Source organism: Dendrobium catenatum, unplaced genomic scaffold (genome assembly GCF_001605985.2).
Source record: "Dendrobium catenatum unplaced genomic scaffold, ASM160598v2 fragScaff_scaffold_1495, whole genome shotgun sequence".
NCBI lineage: Eukaryota > Viridiplantae > Streptophyta > Magnoliopsida > Asparagales > Orchidaceae > Dendrobium > Dendrobium catenatum.
Window position 1 is genome coordinate 793,506 of NW_021319957.1, and position 23,129 is coordinate 816,634.

General features: G+C 32.0%; 1 protein-coding gene across 1 annotated transcript in view; it reads right to left on the reverse strand.

Moving 5' to 3' along the window:
• The window catches only part of LOC110104379 (floral homeotic protein AGAMOUS-like), a 58,126-nt gene extending 40,014 nt beyond the window's left edge, over positions 1–18,112 (reverse strand). Inside the window, exons 1-2 of the mRNA XM_028700357.1 lie at positions 17,899–18,112; positions 617–698 (exon numbers count right to left, since the gene is read on the reverse strand). Of these exons, the coding sequence (XP_028556190.1) occupies positions 617–698; positions 17,899–18,101 (285 nt within the window). The 5' untranslated portion in view covers positions 18,102–18,112. The remainder of the gene's footprint in view (positions 1–616; positions 699–17,898) is intronic.
• Between the last annotated feature and the right edge of the window lie 5,017 nt (positions 18,113–23,129).

A 23,129-nucleotide genomic window follows, 5' to 3' on the forward strand; every position in this document is an offset into this window, starting at 1 on the left:
TTAATTTTTTAAGTAAAGTCACTGAAAGAAATAAATCCTTAAAAGAATAATCAAATAAAAATATATCACTAATACTTCTACAAAAAATAAGCGACAATTTAAGTAGCAGGAATTGTCTTTTATTTCGAAATTTTTTTATATTTTATGAGGTCAACTTAGCTTGTAGATGTCACAAAACTTTAATTTGTCTGCATTCAATTTGATTATTTGCCTTCTTTGGTTGATTTGTTCTTTCTTGATCGGGATTTACCTATCTCTATTGCCGTTGCCCATTCACTCGTACCGTCTTCTCCTATACGCAAAGATGTGGTTTCTCAGTCTTCTTAACTCTCAATCCTTCATTCATCAGATCCTGTCATGCTTCACCGGATTTCTTAAGCCACTAAATTTGGCAAAGATTAATTATCATCTCTTGAGATTTTTCTTAATTATTAGAAACTACCATCTTATGTATATAAACTTGTTTAAATCTCAGAGAAAATTAGCCTAAGAAAATCAAAGGTCACTCTTTTATACTTGCTGCGTGAATTGAAAACTAAAAAAAGTTATTACTGTTGACTAAAAGCTAATTAATTAATTAAGGAAGCATCTATTATGGGAGAATTGTAATAATCACCTGAGCATTTGTTTCAGATATTGATCCTGAATTGGAATTATCAGCACTAGCTTTCTTGTATCGCTCGATCGTTCCCTTTACACTGCAAATAAATGAGGGGAAAATCAGTATTTAGAAGTTCTTAGGAAGCAGAGAGTTGTCAACCACATCGTATGGTCCAGCAAGTACTATATATGTTCAAGTAAATCTATAAATAAATATTTTATTCTATTTAAAATAAATACTTCATAACTTTCGAGTTATTTTTCTTGGGAGTGCCAAACATACATTTTAACCATCGGTTACTATTTCTGCGTTTGAAGCTTAAGACAAAGCTGGCATTGTGATTCAGCATAATTTTGCATTATATATTATATTGAAGCTTCAAGGAAATATGTGATGGATAAAAGAGTTGCTTCAGAGTCAAACAAATGTAGCTACACTCTTATATTTAATATATATAGCTCAACCAACAAGAATATGACAGATATGGTATGGACATTCAAACTTACATATATGTTAATTTATTTTGTTACTAAAAGCGACTACGTACTTCTTTATACGCTAATTTATCTAGGACTCAAAATTTACGAAGATGCCTATAAACTCTATATTATACAGATATGTAATGTCACACAGATCTCAAGCACTGAGACTTCTCTGGCATCTTAAAATGTGCCTCAAATGAAATAAAAATACTAATAAACTCTGACATAGTTGTCCGAAACTACGGGGCATTATAAGTCATATATATATATATATATATATGGTGGGAAGCTCCGCACTTCTCATGTTAGAGATTATTGGAATGGCTGAAGTTCGGCCTGTAATCTTTATCAACGTATAAATTTTCTAGCTACCTTTATAAAATTCAATATGTAATTGATTTTGTGTTTTCTTAACTGTAACTGACCTTATTGCTACTTATTATCAACTAATCTTGTGAACCTTGTTCATATAATAAAATATTTAAACAAGATAACCTAGAATTGATCATCCTAATTTGATATTCACGAGTGTGCTTCATTTTACTTCGTTTAATTAACTATGATCTGGATGGAAATAGTAAATCTATTGCATGTAAATTGAACATTTTTGAGGAATGAAAAACCAAAAAAAAAAAAAAGATTTGATCCTTAAGATGGGGAATCATGCAGAAATTAAGACTGAAGTTAATAACATGGAACAAAAATACAGAAGTTGAAACGGCAGTGCAGCAATTCAATCAAACTGTGAGCACAAAGATTATTTCATTCAGATCCAAAATGTGTCAGTACACACGAGCTCAAGTGACATAATTTCCTAGGGTATACTTGATGTATTTGGGCATAATTTCCATTTAATTAAAAAATATTGAGTTATTTACGTATGTTTTCATATGTTAAATCATATAAATTTGATTTAAAAAATATTTATAATAGTTTTCTAAGATTTTGGCTATTTTCTCTCAAATCTGCATACAGTAGTTAAACGTTCAGGCCATTCCAACTCGTCTTTTTAGCTATTGTATGGATTGTTGTTAGATTTTGTTTTTTATTTGCAATGACCAACTCCTTATATGCTTAAATATTAATGTGGAAATTGTGACATTTATCTCACTTATTATCGTGTACAGAGGACATATGATTACTTCTAAATTTAAATTAATTACTCTTACAAATAGCATAGATCTATTTATATCATCATAATTTGTTATGGCATTGGTGTTTAGTGGAAAAATCATTTAAACCAGTATAGTTGAGCTATCAGTTTAAATTTAATAAATTATTTTAGAAACACGTTCATCTGTTTTATCATTGAATAATTACCATTGGTATTTTTCCAAGGTGATTTTCATTAATGAAAGTAAAACTTGCAAAAAAAGTTGAACTCCTTATCAAGTTAAATGGCTAATTATGTACTTTCCATAAGAAAATCAAATCAAGCATAAGTCAGCTAAAGAGGAAATTTTAATCAAATGGCAAAACAAAATAAATACCATAAGAGAAACATCAAAACAAAATATCAGGTTGTCCAGTTTATGGAGGGGTTATTGGCTGGTTTCTTGCAGTTTTATGCTCTATGGCTAGGTTGTTGAGCAGTTTTTCATCCTCAGTTATCTTTGTCTATTGACACTTTCTATTGCTTGGGTGCTGATCTTAGTGCTTATCTTTAGATTTGTGATCTTTCTGATCTTTTTTTTGAGGGATTTTCTTCTCCCATTAATCCCTTGTTCTTTATTTGATTCTAGCATTTCAGATTTAGCTTTCATGTCCTATGGTTTGTTCTTCTTTGTGCTGATCCTGCTATTTAGTGGTGATTGATGCTACCAGCTATGGAATTCACCTATGGGGGTTTACTCATTTTGGATATGCTCTGTCAATCTAGTTCTCTTTGTGGCTCTTCTGGCTTTTTATATGTTCCTTTTGGTGGATCCCAATGGGTTTTATTAAATATCTTGCTTGGGCTTATTTTTTGATTTGGCTTATTGACTACTTGCTTCTCTTTTATTATATAATTAGTTTTGAAACCTGTGCTCTACAAATTTTTTTCCTTTTTGATTGTAGCTTTGGGGACATTAATGAGTTTTGGTTTGATGATATAAAATCCGCGCAATATATGAGATTTATGAAAAAAAAATCAAAGCAAGATACTAAATATACGCCCTCTCAAAAAGGCAATGCGTGTGCTGATTGGTTGGCAAAGTTGGGTAGCCAGAGTGTTTCTAGTAGTGAATTTGGTGCTTCTAATTTGCCTGCTTTCTTAAGAGGTTTGGTAAAGTTGGATAAACTGAGAACTCCGTGTATTAGAACTGGCTAATTTTGCATTTTTTGGGGTTTTTTCTGTCTTTGCTAGGTGGTGCTTTTGGGCCTGGGCTTTTGCTTAGAATCTGGTGGTTGTGGTTTTCTTGTTTGCCCGCTGATCTATGTTTTTTGGTTTGGTCTAACAAGACTATTTTTTGGCATTGTGGCAGCAAAAATTTCTGCTCGCCGTGGGAGTTTATTTCCAGGAATTTTATTAACTGTTATGTTTCACTGTGATTCTAATTGGTTTGTTTCCAATAGGTTTTCGTTGGGTAGCCTGTGGATGTTTTGCCAGCAGCTGGTTTCTGGGAGTTTCTGCATGAGGAATGGTTTTCCTGCTACTTGCTTTTCTCTTTTTCTTTTTGTTGCTGTTCTGTTTGTTTTGCAGGTTTGCTTCCACCTTGAGGGAGTTTTTGGCAAGAAAGTCGGGGCTGATTGGAGATCTTTAGAGCTTTCTTTTTTTTGGGAACTTTTTTTGTGTCGCCTTAGAGTGTATCTAGGCGATTTTGTATTTTGTATAAATGGGGATAATCGGCCCTTAGGTTTTTTTATATCTTTGATTTTGATTGTAGTTCTTCGAGCAGTAGCAGGCTGATAGTCTCCTTAAGGACTTATAACTTTTACTTATATCAACGCGTAGGCCCCTCTATGGATTTAAACTAAAAAAAAAAAAATACGACCTCTCAAAAAGTTAAATAAATAAAATTAAACAAACTCAGTTTTCCATTAAAAATATTTTTTGTTCTCAATGAACCTAATAGAAGCTTTAATAAAATGATGATACTTCACATACCGTTTTGAATAACTTTTGTCCCAATGAATCCTAGAAATAATCTGAGAATCATATTTTATTGGAGATGAAATTATAAACTGGCTATGTTTTAGGAAGCTAAAGTGCATGAGTTTTATGTTCCTTTTATCGATATGTAATATGACCTTATTTTGCTCTAATTAGAGGAAAAAAAACGGATAAAAGAAAATCTCCTTTGAGAAATTACCTTCATTGAGTACAGTTTTTATTAGTTTTTTATCAATATCTACCACGTGATCTAAAGCAAGGATCTTAGGAGGTGTTATGTCAATATTCACTACAGAAAAGTCATCTATTTGCAGCGAAAAAATTCACTGCAAAATCAATTCCAACAGTAATTAAAAGTCATGTCGTAAAAGTATTTGTGACAGATGGAATCCATCATAAATATTTTTAGTGGATTTATGATGGATTTATGATGAAATCAAATACAAGAAATAACGCCTTCATTTTAACAACCCACTAAAAATTTTGCCGCAAATTAACGAATTTGCAATGGAAAGCCCGTCGAAATTTGTGACGGAAATGCCGTCGTAAATTGTACCAAAAATCTAATCACAAATCTGTCACAATTTGTGACAAATTGTTCCATCATAAAATACAATATAAGTTCATCATTTTGATATTTGCGACAAAAATTTTGGTGCAAATATATTGAAAATCTATAGTATAAATAAAAAATAGCACCTACAATATGTTATAATTAAGTTTTTTAATAATAACAATCCCAACAGTCTAAAAGCAGTAGTTAATAATGCTAATACTACAGCAAAAAATGCAAAAATAAACATAAGAAACACACTTTTGTATAATGACAAATCAACTGCTCAAATAGACAATTACATTCTAGCTATTCTACAATTATTATAATGCTACTAACATATACATAGTTCTTATACATCAAAAAAAGTAAAATGCATAAAAAATTCCTACTTAGACAATCTAAACAGAATATGTATCCTCACTCTCTTGCTCGGCCGATGCAGGCTCAAGCTAATTTCCACCAATTTGCTCTTTCAATATTTGATAGTCATTTAATTAGTATTGGAATGCTAATGTCCACTTGAGATTTTTAGATATTTTATAGCTCTACTTTTAAGCTAGCCACCTGTTAGCTATATAAACTCTCTTGACTATTTGTAGAGTTGTAGGAGGCAGAAGAGGGTTGTCCCTCATTATCATAGGCCTGCGAGCCTAGTCCTTTGGTAAGCCTAAGGTCGCATTAAAACTAACCTAGAGGCAGTGGTTATGCTAAATTTGAGCATAGAAACATGAGCCATCTTAAGGGTGGAATTTGCAACAAGCCTATAAGCGGAAACTATGGTTGACCTAAAGGAAACAATTATGGTACGTTGGAAATTGTAGATAGTATCAAGTTTAAAGTCATAACAAACTTGTATAAACACCTATTGTGAGCTTAAAGGAGGCAATAACTCTTAGGGTTGTAGCTATCATAGACTTAAATTAATGTGGTATGATGTTCTATTCTTTTCATGTATATGCTCATTTCGTACCCTATCTCTAAGAGTATAGACACTCATCCACTTGAGCATCCTCATCTCTATGACATTAAGCTTAATATTATGCTTCTCTTTTAATGTCTAACATTCTGCACCATAAAACATTGCAGGTCTCATCACCACATGTTATGAAATTTTTCTTGAAGTTTGAGAGGGAATTTCCTATTAAACAATAAGCCCGATTCATTTTCCACTTCAATCATCCATCTTAAATTATGCTAAGAATATCTCCATCTATTACACTATCACTATGAAGAATAGACTCAAGATATCTAAAATGTGTACTCTTATTAGTGGATCATTCGCCTAAAGTCTTTACCCCTCCCATTAGAATCTAAGGTTGACATATATAATTCAAATTTACATTCAACTCCCTCTCTAGTCTTATTAATAAAGAAGAATATCATCAAAAAAATGTATTCCTTAAAGTGGCGATAGTGAGGAGGGAGTTTAGCAATGATCAAGCTCCTATCTTCTCAATTTGAATTCGACTGCTACAAAAGAATGTCTAGGATGTTTGACTTTGATGCAAAAGAGATTTAGGATTTGGATGAAGAAGCATGCAAAAGGAAGAAGGATGGATACTTTCGTAATGAGTAAGCTCCCGTCTCCTAAGGAGGTACAACATTGGTCGCAAAGAAGAATGGGAAAGAGGTGTGACTTTGTTTGTAAAGAATAATGGTGAGGAACTGTGAATTCAGATTCAACAAGAAGGAACATATTTGAAGGAGGAAATACAACAGGGAACATCATCAAAGGAGTCAAACAATGTCCAAGAGCTGAAGGAGGGAGGAGCGAAGTCGAGATCAAAATGAAGACATAAAATGAATGCCAACCAATCAGTTAGATAGAGAAGTTTACATTAGATTTGTGGTGAAAATTTTGTCCCAAATTTGCTGCACAATTTGTGTCTCAAATTTTCCACAAAAAAGCAACAAAATTTTTATGGCAAATCCATCCAAATTTTTGGGAAAAAAATCTACCACAAAGTCATCCATAAATCTATTGTGAATGTTAACTTTTCTGTAGTGATTGAAATAAAAAATATACTTACATTTTTATAGTAGCACAAATAACTTGATCAAATTGATTATAATAAATTGAATACTATATAGTTGAAAGCTTGTTAATGCTATGACGTCCTTTGGAAGCGACACACTATATGGCCTAAATACAAATGATAAGTGTGCAAGGGCCGTTACACCGGCGTCCGAGTGCAATGTTAAATAGACGAGTGTTCCCACATCAAGGACAAATGTGGACAAAGTAGCTAGTCTAAGATACTAAAAAATATAAAATTAAAATTAGGATAGAAACTTGAAATATAAGTTTTCTTACAAAAAAATTAATAAAATTAATAGATATTATGATTCATAGGAAGTTAAATATTTTGTGCATTCAGAAAATTAAATGGGTTGGAGAAAATGCTAAGGAAATTGAGAGTTAATAATTTAAATTTTGGTATTTGGGTAAGAGTCGTACTAGAAATGGTATAGATGTTATTATAGATAAGAGTTTGAAGGATAATATTATAAAAATTAATAGAATTGGAGATAGAATTATAGCTTTAAAGATTATTATTGATGCTAAGATTATTAATATTATAAGTGCTTATACTCCTCAAGTAGGTTTGGATGGAAATTCTAAATTAAATTTTTAGAATGACTTAGAAGAATTAATATAAAAGATATCTCTTAAAGAAAGAGTTTTTATTGGAGGATATTTAAATGGACATGTTGGTAGAGAGGTAGATAATTTTAAAATTATTCATAATGACCATGAGTTTGGAACGACAAATGAAGGTGGCAATATCATATTAGATTTTTGTTTAACTTATAATTTTTTAATTGCTAATACCTTATTTAAGAAAAGGAATGAACATCTCATCACTTATAAAAATGAATATAGTATAATTCAGGTTGATTATTTTCTTATTAGAATATTATATCATTTAGATTGCAAAGATTATAAAGTTATTCTGAGTAAAACATCACGTTCCAAACATCGATTATTAATTTTGGACTTTAAGATAAATGGATAAAAAATAAAAAATGAAGTAAAATGATATTCTAGGATTAGATGGAAGCATTTAAAGAATATTAATAAAAATATTTTTTAGAGTAAGATTTTAGATCTTAATATTTTGTTTGTGCATGATGATGCTAATGTTATGTGAAAAAAAGTGCTAGTGATATTAAAAATATTACGAAAGATGTGCTTGGAATATCAAAGAGAAAAAATCCTAATAGTAAAAATAGTTGATTATGGAATCTAAATGAGCAAGAAAAGATTAAAAGTAAGAAGATTTGTTATAAAAATTTGTTTAATTTTAAAAATTTAAATAATTAAAAAAGATCTAAAGAGGCTTGTAAATAATCTAATAAAGTAATATGCAATATAAAGACCTTAGCTTTTAGTGATTTATATACTATATTAGATATTAAGGAGGAAAAAAATATATGTATAAATTAGCCAAATAAAGATATAGTAGTAAGAATTTAGTTCAAGTGAAGTGCATTAAGGATGAAGATCAAAAAATACTTTTCTTAGAAGATGGTATTTAATAAAGGTGGATGATGAGATATTTTATTAAACTTTTTAATGAAGATTGTGAAAATAAGATTGACTGCAATGACCTTATCACCCTAAATAAAAATAATGATTTATATTTTTATCGGCGTATTAGTAAAATCAAAGTTAAAGAGGCTTTAAAGAAAATGAAGGATAGAAAAGCTGTTGGACCTGAATATATTCCAATAGAGGTGTGGAAATGCTTAGGAGATGAAGGAATTTTTTGGCTTACTGAACTTTTTAATACTATTTTTAAGACTAAAAAGATGTCATATGAGTGGAGAATGAGTGTGTTAATTCCTATTTTTGAGAATAAATGTGAGGTACAAGATTGTGATAATTATAGATAAATTAAGTTAGTGTGTCATACTTTAAAATTATGGGAGCGAGTTATGGAGCATAAGTTATGGCATGATACTAATATTTCTCAAAATCAATTTAAATTCATCCCGGGTAGGCCGACTTTGGAAGCCATACATTTATTAAGAGGTTTGGTGAAGAAATATAGAGAAAATAAGGAGGATATATATATGATATTTATTGATTTAGAAAAAGCATATGATTAAGTTTCAAGAGAAGTTCTATGAAGTTCTTGATAAGAAAAGAGTTAGTAACGCTTATATTGAAATCATTAAAGATATGTATGCAGGAGCTATTACATGAGTTCAAACACAAGGTGGTTTGACCAAGTATTTCCTTATTTTAGTTGGGTTACATCAAAGATCAGCCTTAAGCCCATATCTTTTTGCTTTAGTCATGGATGTTCTCACTAGACATTTGTAAGAGGATGTATATTAGTGCATGCTTTTTGCTGATAATATTCTTCTTGTTGATAATACTAGAGAGGGAGTTGAAGGTAAACTTGAGTTATGGAGGTCAACCTTAGAGTCTAAAGGTTTTTGCTTGAGTAGATCTAAAATGGAATATATGGAGTATAATTTTAGTAATAATAGACCTAGTGAGGGGATTGTGACTTTGGGCGATCAAGTCATTGATAAGAGTACACATTTTAGATATCTTGAATCTATTGTTCAGAGTGATGGTGAAATAGATGGGGATATTATCAGCAAATTCAAGTTGGATGGTTAAAGTAGAGGAATTCATCGGGCTTGTTATGTGATAGAAAAGTACCCCTTAAACTTAAGAGAAAATTCTATAAGATGGTGGTGAGGCCTGCAATGCTTTATGGTGCCTATTGTTGTCCATTAAAAGAGAAGCATAATACTATGTTAAGTGTGGCATAGATGATGATGCTCGGGTGGATGATTGGCTTTACCTTTAGAGATAGAATATGAAATGAGCATATATGTGAAAAGGTTGGAGTAGCTCCAGTATAAGATAAGATTAGAGAGAGTCGCCTTAGATGGTTTGGTCACATAAAATGGCGGCCTTCTGATGACCCGGTTAGGAGAGTAGAGGTATTAGATTTGACTTATATTAAGAAAGGTAGAGGTAGACCTAAAAAGACATGGCTAGAAAATATTAGGAATGACTTTTCTTTATTAGATTTAAACGAGAATTTGACTTTTAATATAACACAATGGAGGAAAAGGATTCATGTAGTCGACCCCACGTAGTAGGATAAATGCTTGATGCTGTTGTTGTTGTTGTATATAGTTGAAAGCTAGGATCATATAAAAGAAATAAAAGAAGAAGGCACCAAGGCATTGGTATTTATACTAACTGAAATTTTTACAATAGGGGACTCATTAATCATACAAATTTTTTATGATAATTGTATTCACTTTAAATAGTGCCCCTTAATATTAAAAAATATTTTTTTAAATTAGCTTTTTGAACTCCAAATCTATTGAAATTCAATAAAAATGCTATGGATTAATTGAAGATATTACAATACCTCTATGAGAGTAACAAGCCTCCAAAAAATTGTTAATAAGTAGTAAATATGTCCTTTCACAAAAAAAAATTCAAAGTAAATTAAGGAGCAATGATATAACAAAACTTTCATCACATAATCAAATATCAAAGAAATAGGTTTGCAATCTTTAGAGAAATTTGAGATTTGTTGATAATTCTTTGGGAAGAAAAATAAAGAGAAGTGCTCTCCTCCATAAAGAAGTGTTGCTAGAGGTATATGAAAACTAATAATGGAAGAAACATATTTTGGTAGTGGTATAGGATCCAATCCAAACTATAAGGAAGTGGAAGTTAGCATTAGATGTGCCACAAGAAGAAACCCTAGTAACAAAGGAATAGATTATGTTGATATATGGAGATTGGACTATGGAGGTCTATTATTGAACAAACCTTAAGATTCCTTAGAGATGAGAGGATGCTATTACCTTGGGTGCTAGTATTTAAGAGATAATCTGAGAAGGCAGTGATGACTACGAGGCTAAGAAGACCGTAATGCTCATGTGTGAGAGCTAGAGAAAAACATGCAAGAATCCTATGACCTCATAGAGACAAGATTTTTGATAGAGCTAATGAATATAGAAAAGATTAGTTAAACCAAAATAACTAGGTGATTTGGAGGTACTCCCATGACTTGTGCAAGGAAAGTACATGAGGAGAGAAAGAACACCAAGAGGATCTCTAATCAACTTATTAATTATTTTTTATAAAGAGATGCCCAAATATTCATAGCTACTAACTTATGATGATTCAAAAATTCATGTTAGTCAAGGAATCTCTAATCAACATATTAATTATTTTTGAAAAAGAGATGCCCAATTCTTCAAATCTAAGTGAATCAATTTTTTATGATGGGAACTTTGCTTTGGAGGTTGTTCTTTCTCCTTTATCTTCTTCGCCATCTAATTCAGAAGTGTTTAGGAATAGTTTTCATTTCTCTTCTAAATAATCCTCCTTATCTCAAGTTGACTACCTTTTGGATTTAACAATTTACTAGTTGGAACCTTCATTGAAATGTTGTGATAGAGTAAAGAATAATTAATATGTGAGCTATTCTCAATTCACTAGGGCCTTCATTAGATTTATAGATACCAATGTTCCTTCACAAAAGGAAAATTGATTATGATTGATTTTTGCTTTTTTGCTGAAAGTTTATTTTACTTTTGCTTTTAACCAACTATTTCCTGAGTTATTTTATTTATTTTCTTTTAAGACTAAATTTTACCCTTTTTAATTTTTATATTACTTATGCAAATTTTCATTTACAGCTTAAAAAAATTATAGTTTGCTAGGTGTATATTACAGTAAATATTTTTGAAGTAACCATGATTTTGATGATATCCTTGTTAAGTTACCTTGGACATTGTCACATGGAAAACAAGCTGAAAGTTATAATTCTTGATAGCTCATGTAAGTAATCATGTTCTAAGGGTAATTTAGCTTAGTGTGTGTACTGTATTTTACTATTTAAAATAAACTAATTGAATTAGTCTAACAAAAGTTTACCAAGATGCTGACTGCATTGCTAAAATTAATTTTAAATATTTTTTTATTATTCCAAATTTATCTGTAATTTTGAGATTTAATTAATTTTGTTCTATTTATGTTAGTAAAAAATATTTATTATTAGCTCAAATAATGATAATTAATAATCATATGCTTAATTTTTTAAAAATTCAATTTAATAATAATAATATTTAAATATTTATGTGTGCATAATTCTCAAATGTATATCAGCAAATTTATTATCTACATACTATCAAACTTAATAATGTTTATTTAGGTAATTTAGCTTAGATCTTTTGAATTTTTAAATAAGTTGAAAATTAGTTATTTTTATTTAAAATATTTATAGTAGCTTACTAGTTCTATATGTTCATACAAAAAATATTTTGATTTTTTGGACTTCTTTTAATATAGCTAAGACTTTAAGGTAATTATAAAATAATTAAGATTAATTAGAAAATTATGTTATGCTTAATGTATTTGTGTTTAATTACTATTTAATTGAATATATTATTTTGTTTACATTTGAATTCATATATTATATAAAAAAATTTGATTGAAAAGAAATTAATTATATTTTTTATATAGTGGCCAATTAAGTCCTTGTTGCTCGTCATTAAGTTTTCATTTGGAACGGTTTTCTTATTGTTTTGTAAAGCTATTTTTTAATAAAAAAATCTCTTGAAAGCAGGGCCAAAATTATTCAAAACACAGCTTTAACTGAATTTTTATTGTAAATCTCTGTGGTTTACGCCAAGTGAAATTTGGTGAAGCTCTGTGTGGTAAAGTATATTTTTTGCAAGCAAGTTTATTTAAACATTTCTCAACCCACTCGAGGAAATGAATGAGTTGGACTTATATATAGGTGCATGTCCAGAGTAGTAGAATCCTAATCATGTTGGGATTTCAGTATAGATGTATGTTGATTTGATACAAAATCATGTAAATTGATCCATTGTGTCGAATCTTTGCAATGTAGATTATATTCATTGCAGATTTTCATATTTACATTGTATGGTTGAATTTAAATGTGTTGATTGTTGGATTAAATACTTTTATATTTTTTATATAGAGTAGATATAGCTTACTATAATATATATCTGCAATACGTTATTCAAAAACAACAACAAAAAAAATAAATAAATAACTTTTATATTATTTACTTCAATGAATTAGCAAAAGGTGTCTCTCAAGAAACACTAGTATTGCATATAGAAATTCCTTCACTGCACGCACACTTCATATTTCATTGCCAAACATTAAATACTTCATAATTAAATAGATTATACATCAACTTGAGAGCATTAAATGTTCATGGCTTAGAATAACAGAAGTCGATCACTGTGCATGCTGTGTATCTTATAATTTTCATTGCTACCATTTAATAAATATGGTTAGTAAGTATTCCTTTAATGAATGATTGTGCACTAGCTTTGCTTCTAGTAATATCTTATTCATCATTAAAAGATAAATTATTAAATAAATATGCTACTGAACCTATTTGACTTAGGAGGGTGATCTTGCTGTAAGATCTGAATGTCAGTTGATTTGTGTTTGTGGCAAATATGTATAAAAATACTAATATTAACATATTTTAAAAATTAGAATAAATTAAGTATAAATAAGTAAACTGAAATGCCATAGAAATCTAATCAATTTATGATTTTATAATACGATTTAAGCAGTTTAGCCTTTCTAACTAGTATAATAGAGGATGAAATTGATCCTATAAGAGAAGACCAGATAGACTTGTTTTTGAAGCATATAAGCAAATGATTTAGACCAATATATAATAACAATAAGTCGTAGAAATACTTTACACAAAATAGAAATGCAATTCAACCATCACCAAAAATAATCCTCCTAGTGCCCTTGAACTTCTTTACCAGTATAAAATTATCTGAAATTGAGTTTTTGCCTTAGTTGTTGCGCCCGTCACGCCCTTGAACTTCTATACCAGCCACTCCTTCCCCAACTATTCAACCATCACCAAAAATAATCCTCCAAATGCTCATATAATTCCCCTCAATCTGTGCTTATGCTATCACTCAATGTTGATTATATAGTTTTTTTGGTTAGTTTTTTTGTTGAGTTATTGAGAAATTTTCAAAAATCGATTATTTTTAACAAAGTATAAAATTATGAAAGGCAATTCTAAAATTATGTAGAGATTAACTTATTTGGTATGATCTTCTTTACCAGTATATATTGGTGCGTGCAGTTGTCTTTCTCGTAACTGCCATTTTTGTTTTAGAAAATTAATGCCAAAGAAATAGGCTTTATCAAGTTGATGCTATCAAATTATTCCGTTAAATCAAAATTTCTTAACAACCTTTTATAGGAAAATAATTTCTCATATTGTCTCCTTTACCATACATATTTGAATCAACTATGGTGGATATTTACGGCATTATTTCCTTGTTTATCCGATTTTTTTTATAAGTTATTTAAACAAATATAATACAATATTTACCTATATGTCCAGGCCATCTTAAGAATGGCATCACTTGATAAAATTTTCTTGAAGTTTTGTTAGATGGAGCTTCACTGCTATGGCTTCGCCCTAGTAGCCTTTTTCTTCCATGCTGCCGCCCGCAGTTTGCTACTACCACCGGCCTTGCTCAGATCTAGCCAACCGTGTCCTCCACATCCGGCGACCTCCTTGTCTCGGTCGAAGATGCGAGCATGCCCTCGCTCGTTCTGGCTTTGGCCTATCTTTGATGGTTTTGCATCTCCGATGGCAGTAAATCATGTTTGTTTGGGAGATACTAGCTATTTAAGAGGTAAAAATTCCTCTCGGTCTTTTTTTTACTCCCTTTCTGGCGGTTCCACTGTGGATGCCTTCCCTGACCTCAAAGCCACAAGCTATCAGGGGCTGCTGGCTCAATGGATTTCTGATGAAGAGGTTCTTGCTCTTGCTGCCCTTTTCATATTTTCTTTGGTCGGTATTTTTCCCAATCACATGCCTTCTCTCGATGCGAATCGATAATTTTCCTTCAACCTTAAACTAAACAGTAAGTTTTCGGTCACCATCCTGAATGCTAAGCTTATTTTGATCAAACTTAACAATGATATACAGTAGTGTTTTTTTTCCCATAGATCCTACTTTATTTTCAATTGTTATATGAAGATAACCAAATGGTCTCAATTTTTTGACATTACGGTGGATTACCCCATTATCCACATTTGGATTTCTTTCCATAACCTTAGGCCCCATTTTTTCTCCCTGCATACAACATGGTTTGGGCTCCTTGTCTTGTCGCCCTCTAAAAATTGATAGTGTTACTTCTATTGGGTCTCATCCCTCAGTCGCTCGGGTCTTAGTCGAGTTAGACAGATATCCTGCTTCAATTTGGTTGGGGCCTGAAAAATTTGGTTATATTTAACATGTTCAGATAGAGGAATTTCCTCATTATTGTGATCACTGCAAGTCATTGGGACACATGAAAACTAGGTGCATCATCAATCATCCTCATTTAACTAGGGATTCATAAACTACTAAAAATAATTTGCCTACTACTATTATTGTGGATACTATGCCTATTGAGAAAAATAATAATGATAACATTAATAATATTGAGGATCATGGAATTATGCCATCTCCAGATAATGCAAAAGATTTTTTGGTCAATGAGGGTAAGATTAATTCTATGGCAAACATATATCCTTTTAATAGATGTTGTGAGAATCAAGTAGCTTTATCCCCTAATAGGGATCATTTGGAACACTGTCTTGGTGATAATTTGGAGAATGTGACATCATATCTAGTAATATTGGTGAGGGGTTCCTCGCCATTTGTACTTTCAACCAAAAATAAAACACATTTGTACTTTCAACTAAAAAAATATATGCATTCATTCCAAGGCACAATAATAACATTGGGCTCCACACTAAATTTCCTCTTGCATGGGCATGGTGAAGTTAGGTTGTCTCATGGGTGTGTTTAGCAAAGCAAGCACCCCGACATGTTAAGCCATGTAAAATTTTGAGATTATATTAAAATTGGATAGCTTAAAAAATGTTGATGTTAAAATAAAAGTCCTTGGTCATCACTCATCTTTTAAAATTTTGGATTAAAGTTAAATGTGCCTAATTGTGTGTTTAGCCAAATATCAATATCTTTGGTTCATCCCTAACAAGTAATATCATATTTGATAATCCAATGTTATGTAGTTTTGCATCCTATAATTTAAAAATATATGAATTTAAAACATAAAAATGTTGACTAATATCTATATATTTAAATTTTTGTGCTAAATCTAAGTTTAATTTAATTATTACGTATCTAAACTTTTTTGTCAACTTTGATTTTTCAGTCTCCTATCTTATAAAATAGTACGCATTATTATAATATGAAATATTACCATATATATGAATATTTAACGTATCTTAATAATAATAATAATAATAATAATAATAATAATAATAATATAATAATGAATAGAAATTTATCTCAATATATTTATTAAATAAATTTTGTAATAATAATGCATAGAAATACTTGATAAAGTTACTACCATAAATCACATAGGACTCAGAAAAGCATTTATTGAGCTGCTGACCTATTTTTAATGGTAATGCGCAGTTCAGAAAGATTTTTTCTCTTTGATTATATATATATATATATATATATAATACATGATTTAATTAATTATTATTGCATTTTTTACATTACAAAATAAATAGAATATTTTTAAATATAATTGTATGAAATTTAAATGAGAATAAATAATTTTTTTGGTGAGGAGCTACATATTTTACATCACTTTTCAATCAAAATATGTGATAATTAAGTAGCTCGATCTTAATTTGGGACATAATTTGAAGCATGCCAAGCTTATTTGATTTGCTTCTTGTCTTGCTCTCCCGGCCACATCTACCTTCTCCACACTAACAGCGAATCCTCATAATTCATCTCTTCTAATGCTGCCCCCCAGGTCCACTTTTTTGCCCGCTTTGAGTCTGTCTTTAATCTGCTACTTTCTCTTATATGTGTACTATTTAGGCAAATATAAATCCTCCCTTTGTACCGAATAGCCTCACTCATTGGCTCGTATCTTCTTTTCTCTTCCCTCTCTCTTTCTCTCTTACCGCTCTCATTATTATATCTCTCCAACAAGTTGCCCTCATGGAGAAAACCTTAAAAAATGACATTTTTTTACCATAAAAATAATTTTTTTTAGGTTTTTTGAGACATGCTGTCAGATGCGAAGAATCAGAGTAAATCTCGTGAGCCCTCTTTTATATATGGATTACAAAAAATTGGCAAAAACCCTAATTTCTCCAATGGAAACCCTAATAACGTATGAAGAGTTGGTAAAGCTAATGGATAATGAGAGTTTGACAGCTCTTTGCCAGGATGGATTGGTGACGTTCTGAGAGAGAAAGAGAGGTGAAAGGGCAAAGTCTTGAATTCGAAAAGAGAGATAGGACATCCTCTCTTTTCCTGAAAGACAGCCAAATACCATATCTCTGTTTACTATTGCCATAAAAAACGAGAAACGGTTCCTTTTACAACAGATCCACGCTTTCCCCGAACAAAAAAATTGGCTATGAAGAAGGGAAAGGGAAGGAAAGTGATGAAAAAAACTGCTTTTTTATAATAGAATTGAGATCCTAAGTGGACCACTAGTCACTCCATAGGGTAGCAAATATAAGCTCAGTAGAATAAATCTATTTCAGTTTCCTTCTCATTCACTGTTATCTAGATGCACCATCACTCAAAGTTCAGATCTTGATACCTAAGAAACTTATAAAGAAAATGGATTGAAGAAAGAAGGGAAAGAGCTGCATATTTCATTACAAGGAAAAAAAATAACTCCTTTTACTGTTTTTCATGTTCTCCTAAAAGAAGTAGTTTTGTTTTTCTAATTTAGATCTTCTTTGCAAAGTAAAACCCAGCAGATGGAAGAAGGGAAAGTAGGGGAAAAAGCCATTTTTATGCTATCATTGGACTTTAAGCTAGTAAAGCTCTTGCTCTTGACATAGAAGAGCCAAACATAAGAGGGAAAGAAAAAGCAGCAAAGAGACCCCTTTTATGAAACTTCCCTCTACTTCTATAGATCATCCAAATGAATACAGAATCCATAGAAGAAAAAAGTAAAGACTGTAAGGTTGTTTAATTACTAAATCTTTGAAAACAATTAACTATAATAATCATTCAATTAATCGGTACTCTGCAACAAAAAAATTAACTTCAGAAGAAAGATAATTAGAGATAGAGAGAGAAGAATGAACCTGTTATTGGCATACTCGTAGAGGCGGCCACGGCTGGAGAAGATGACAAGGGCGACTTCAGCATCGCAGAGAACGGAAAGCTCGTAAGCCTTTTTGAGGAGGCCATTACGACGCTTACAGAAGGTGACTTGCCTGTTCGTAGTGTTTTCTATCCTCTTGATCTCTATCTTTCCTCTTCCCATCTTTTCCTTTGGCTCCATCATTTTCGGTTTCGTTGCTCCTTTTACAGAACAAAAGAAAAAAAAAACAGAAAGCCACAGAAATAAGCTTCAGAAATCCAAATCCGCACCTTGTTAAAGAAAAAAGAAACAATAATTTTACAGACTCTGCAACTGCTGCTGTGCTTCTTCCCTTGTGCCTGCGTGAAAATAAAGCCAGCTTTTGCTAAGAAAACGAGTCAGCTTGCAGGTTAAGAAGCTGATGACTTGAAGCTTTCCCTCTCTTTCTACAAAGGAAGGACTGGGTAATAACTCAGGCAACCATTGCCGTCGGTTTCAGAAATTTAGAATGTGGGGGGCATTAGAGAGAGAAAGGGAGAGAGAAAAGAGTTAGAGGGAGAAAGAGGGGAAAGCGTCTTTTTGAAAGGGATTATTAATGGTGTTTGAATACGACGTTGGACTGAGTTGCACTCAAACTAAAATGCTAGCAAAATAAAACAAAAAGAACGGGGGAAAGATGAAAGCAACGAGTGCGCCATTGTCCTTCAACATCCTCTTCTACCCTTGGCTCTGTCTTCAGTTCCTTAATTTTTTCTGATATTTGGATTCTTAAATCAGATACTTCTCCAAACAAAAAAGATTAATAGTAAAAATTCACTTTTCACGCTGTAATTTAAACCTTAGAGGCTATTTTCCTGATGCTGACGCTGACTAGGCATTAGTTACAGCTGTCTAGAATTTGCTTGCATGCTTACGCTTCGAATTTAACCAGATTAAATTCTCTGAAGATCTAATTGAGCTTACGATCGAAGAACCGCTCCTGCAATGTGAGCTCTAATGATGATTTAATTTTCTAATTGCAATTTCAAGAGGGTGTTTGAATGGGCAGCCATGGCAGATCTCGAATTACAGTCTCCTCCCCAAGAGCTATCACAAGCTCTCTTCTAAAGCAAATATTAGCTGGCTAATTTCACCCACATTCTTGCTGTTAAGTGCAGTGTTGCTTTTACTTTGCATGCTAATTACTTTTACTTTAGTTACCATTGATCATAGCACAATAAAAGAATTGTGATTAGATTAACTCTACATTCAACCAATACATTTGCATGTAAATTGTTGTCATATCAATTGCACACGTAAGGCATCCTATAAGACAACGGTAAAGAACAATGCATTCAGTCCATAATAGGAGTCTTAAACTGAGTTAATGGATCACGTTCTAGTCTGACACAAAAATGTGTAGACAAGAATACAATTAGCTCAACCTGAAAGATTTATTAAACAGATCCAAAATCTTAACTCAACTGAACTTAGTCAAATCTAGACCTGACCCAAGAAACACAAAATTTTTTACATTATGATAGTTTGGTATCAACCTGACTTGAAATGAATAAGATTAATTGAACCAGATATAAATTATAAGCATTTAATTTTTCATGTATTTTTTTATGAAAAGAATAATCAAATAGTTAATTTTTTTTTGAGTAATCACCAATACAGTCAGCTCAACCCGAAGAATTTAGTAAACATAAGAAAAATTAGCCCCCAACTGAACTTGATCAAATATAAACCTAACCCAATACGCACGAAAACTTTTTTGGGTATGATAGCGTAATATAAACCTGACTTGAAATGAACAACATTAATCTAATTGGATAAAATAACTCTGAAAAATTATAAGTATTTACTTTTTTTCATATGATTTTTTTTTGAAAAGAATAATCAAATAATAAAATATTTTTTTAGGTCGACTTTAACTCAACCTTTTTTTTTCAAGTAATTTAATTAGATGACTTTAATGTGGCTCAGATCTTATATGGATTGCCAAACCTCAAGCTTTTTGTGCTAGGGTTCAATCAAGTTTTCATGTAAGATCCAAAATTGGCACCCTAAATCCAGATAATCAAAATTAAGTTGTTGGATCTTAATTTTCCCACGGACGCATCCAATTTTACTAACAAATAATTTCCATAAGCCAAAATTAGAAAAATAAGAGATGCTCGGGTGACTACGGAGATTGGATGGAGATGAAAGCAAAAGCTCAAAATATACCAAAAAAATCTGAAGCACACAAAAAGATCCTAATTGTGATTCTTTATTCATTATTTTAAGGGCATAGATGGAAATATGAAAGATAACATGAAAAAAATTAGAATGACAACTTAATATTACTCATTTCAACCTATATTTGACATGCATCTTTGCTGGTAGTTCCCGAAGTAGCCCTTTGTTCCAAGGTGACTCCCTTGGGTGAGTCTTCATTGGTGAGTATTTATTTGGGACATGGTATGTAGACAAGTCCTTATGGGCGAGTCCCCTAGATATTGTAGTAAGTTCCAAAGGGTTGTGTATGGACCTTTGAACATGAGTGGTGAACCCCTTCAAGCAACATTGATAGCAAACTAAGGATTGTTTACATCTAGAGTGTCATAGGCTTGACATATAGTCGTAATTAGTTACCCGAGATGTTGTTGAATGACATCAGAAGGTCATATCCTACTAAAATAAGTGATCCTTGAGGGTTTGGATGAATCTATATGAGTTCTCTAGTGCACATGCCATGAAGTACTCATCAATTTAGTTAATTAGGTTGAATCATTTTCTCTGCTAGTGAGTTCTATTGATGGGCTATATGACTATTGTGGCTGAGTTCTTCAACTAGAACATCCTAGGTATTAGAAAAATACTTATAGAGACATATAAGTATATATTTAGTTCCAGGTGCAGTGCATCTTAAATAAAAGGAACAATTTATTGAAACTTGGTTTATATTTTATTCTTACCACTACTTAGTAACTCATCCTTTTGGATGTATTAGGAAAATACAAAAACTAGATAACAACCATTCATATATGGAGAAAAGAAGAATAGGAGGGGAAAGAAAAACTATACAATTACTCGCCAACTTAAAATTAGCTCGATTTTCCAACTTTTTTTCGTGTTGCCCTAAAACGCCGTCAAGAGCAATTTAGGGTTTCCTCTTCTCCGCTGCTCTCGGTGCTCGATCAGCTTCATTCCAATGATTTTTTTTTTTACCTGGAGTATGAAGTTTTGCTCATTTTGTGTCCTCGTAGTCTCTATTAGCCCTTTTGGGGCCTTTTGATGGCTGGAGTTCCGACCTCCAACCCTTAGGGGAAGGTGGCTAGCCTGATTAAGGGGCTAAATAGGGTTTTTTTTTCCTTGGATAGTGATGGAGTAGCTGCTTCTCCTACTCATTCGTTCAAAGATGTGCTTTTTGCAAACCAGATGGAAGGTGATAAAATTCCTAACTTAACTCAATCGGTTTTTAACGGTGTCCCGACTGTTCTTCTTTCAGTTGAGGATGTGCTTAAACTTGCATCCCATTTTTAGTTCACGTTGGTTGGTAAGTTTGGTTTGCGTAGACCAAATCTGGATATGATCTGTAATTTTTTCGGTAATCTTAAATTATATGGATTTTTCTCAGTTAGTTTGATGGATGCTCGTCATGTTGCGATTCAACTATCTAATGATTTGGATTATAGTAGGATTTTTGCTAGAAGAGCGCATTTTATCAATAACTGTCAGATGCGTGTTCTTAAATGGACTCAATTTTTTGATGTTAAGGAGGAATCTCTGATAGTTCATATTTGGATTTCTTTTTTGAATTTACATTTATATTTTTTTAACCCTAAAGTTTTGCATGCCCTTGGAGCTTTATTTGTCCATCCCTTGCAAACCGACCAGGCTACAGCGTCGAGAACCTGTCCTTCTGTGGCGAGGCTTTTCGTTGAAGTTGATATTTCTAAGAAGTATGCGAAGAAAATTTGGGTGGGTTCAAATGCTTTTGGTTATTTTCAAATAGTCGAATTCGAGAAGGTTTCAGATTTCTATTCTCATTATAAGATTCACGGTCACTCTATTTTGGATTGTTTTAAATTACATCCTAATTTGAAAAAAAATCTTGTGGATAATACAGTAAAGAATGCTAGTAATCCTATGAATCTAGATGCTATTTCACTTGATGCTGCTATTCAAATTATTGAAAAGGAGGTCCCAAATGCTCACGTTATTTCTTCTGGAAATCCTCTCACAGTGGATACAGTTTTGACGGGTAACAATAACATTGTGTTAAATAATCTTAATAAGGAAAATGATGTGGTTTTTAAGGAAAATGAGAAGGAATATGATATCTATGTTTCAATTGATTCAATTCTTAATATGCCTAATGCTATTACTGCTCCAGTTCTTATTCCTGTGAATGATTCTGTTCTTGATATTGATAGTGTTGAAAAAGATGGTTGTGAAGAAGGTGAGTTTATCCCTAACCAGGATAAGGATGTTTTGAACGTTGATTTAACTAAAGATGAGAAAGAAGATTCCTTGTTCTCTAATGGTGTTGGGGATTCTTCTTATAATGAAGAGGAGGAAGAATTTATTAAGGTTAATAGGAAAAAAGGTAAGAATATTAAATATTCTTTGCCTACATCGCCCCATCCTACTAGAACTAAAACTTCCTCAAAACCTCATAATGGTTAGTATCCTAAATAGGAGTTCTAATATTTTTGTTATTTTTAAAATTTTATAACAAAAACTTAAACAAATTTTCTTCCTCAAATTTCACCAAGCAATAATTATGAAAAATTAAATGCAAGTAAAAGTAAATGACGATAAGGAAAAAACACACCAAGGATTTTTATAGTGTCCACTCCCCGGTGTCCTCCGCTCCGGGATTTTCACTACCAAAAATAGTTCTTCTTTTGCCCCCCTCGGCAAGGCGGAGAAGCCTTTACAAACCTCCCTTTCACCAACCCGGCGTGGCGGAGTGCCAAACTCTATTTTCACCCTCCTGGCGACGGCAGAGAACCTTCTCGTTTTTCTCCCTCCTAGAGAAGGCAAAGAACCTTGAGGTAACGGATGTAGACAAGCCTTTCCCTTGGAGATCCTCCCTCAAATCCTTCTCGGGCCACAGGAGGAGCAAGATGCAGCAAGCAGAGAGCAAATGTGTAATCTCCCTCACACCTCTTCTCCCTCACAACGCTCACCTTCTCCTTCCTCTCTCAACCCTAAAGAACTTCTCCAGAGCTCACTCCCTTGGACTCCCCCTCTAACACC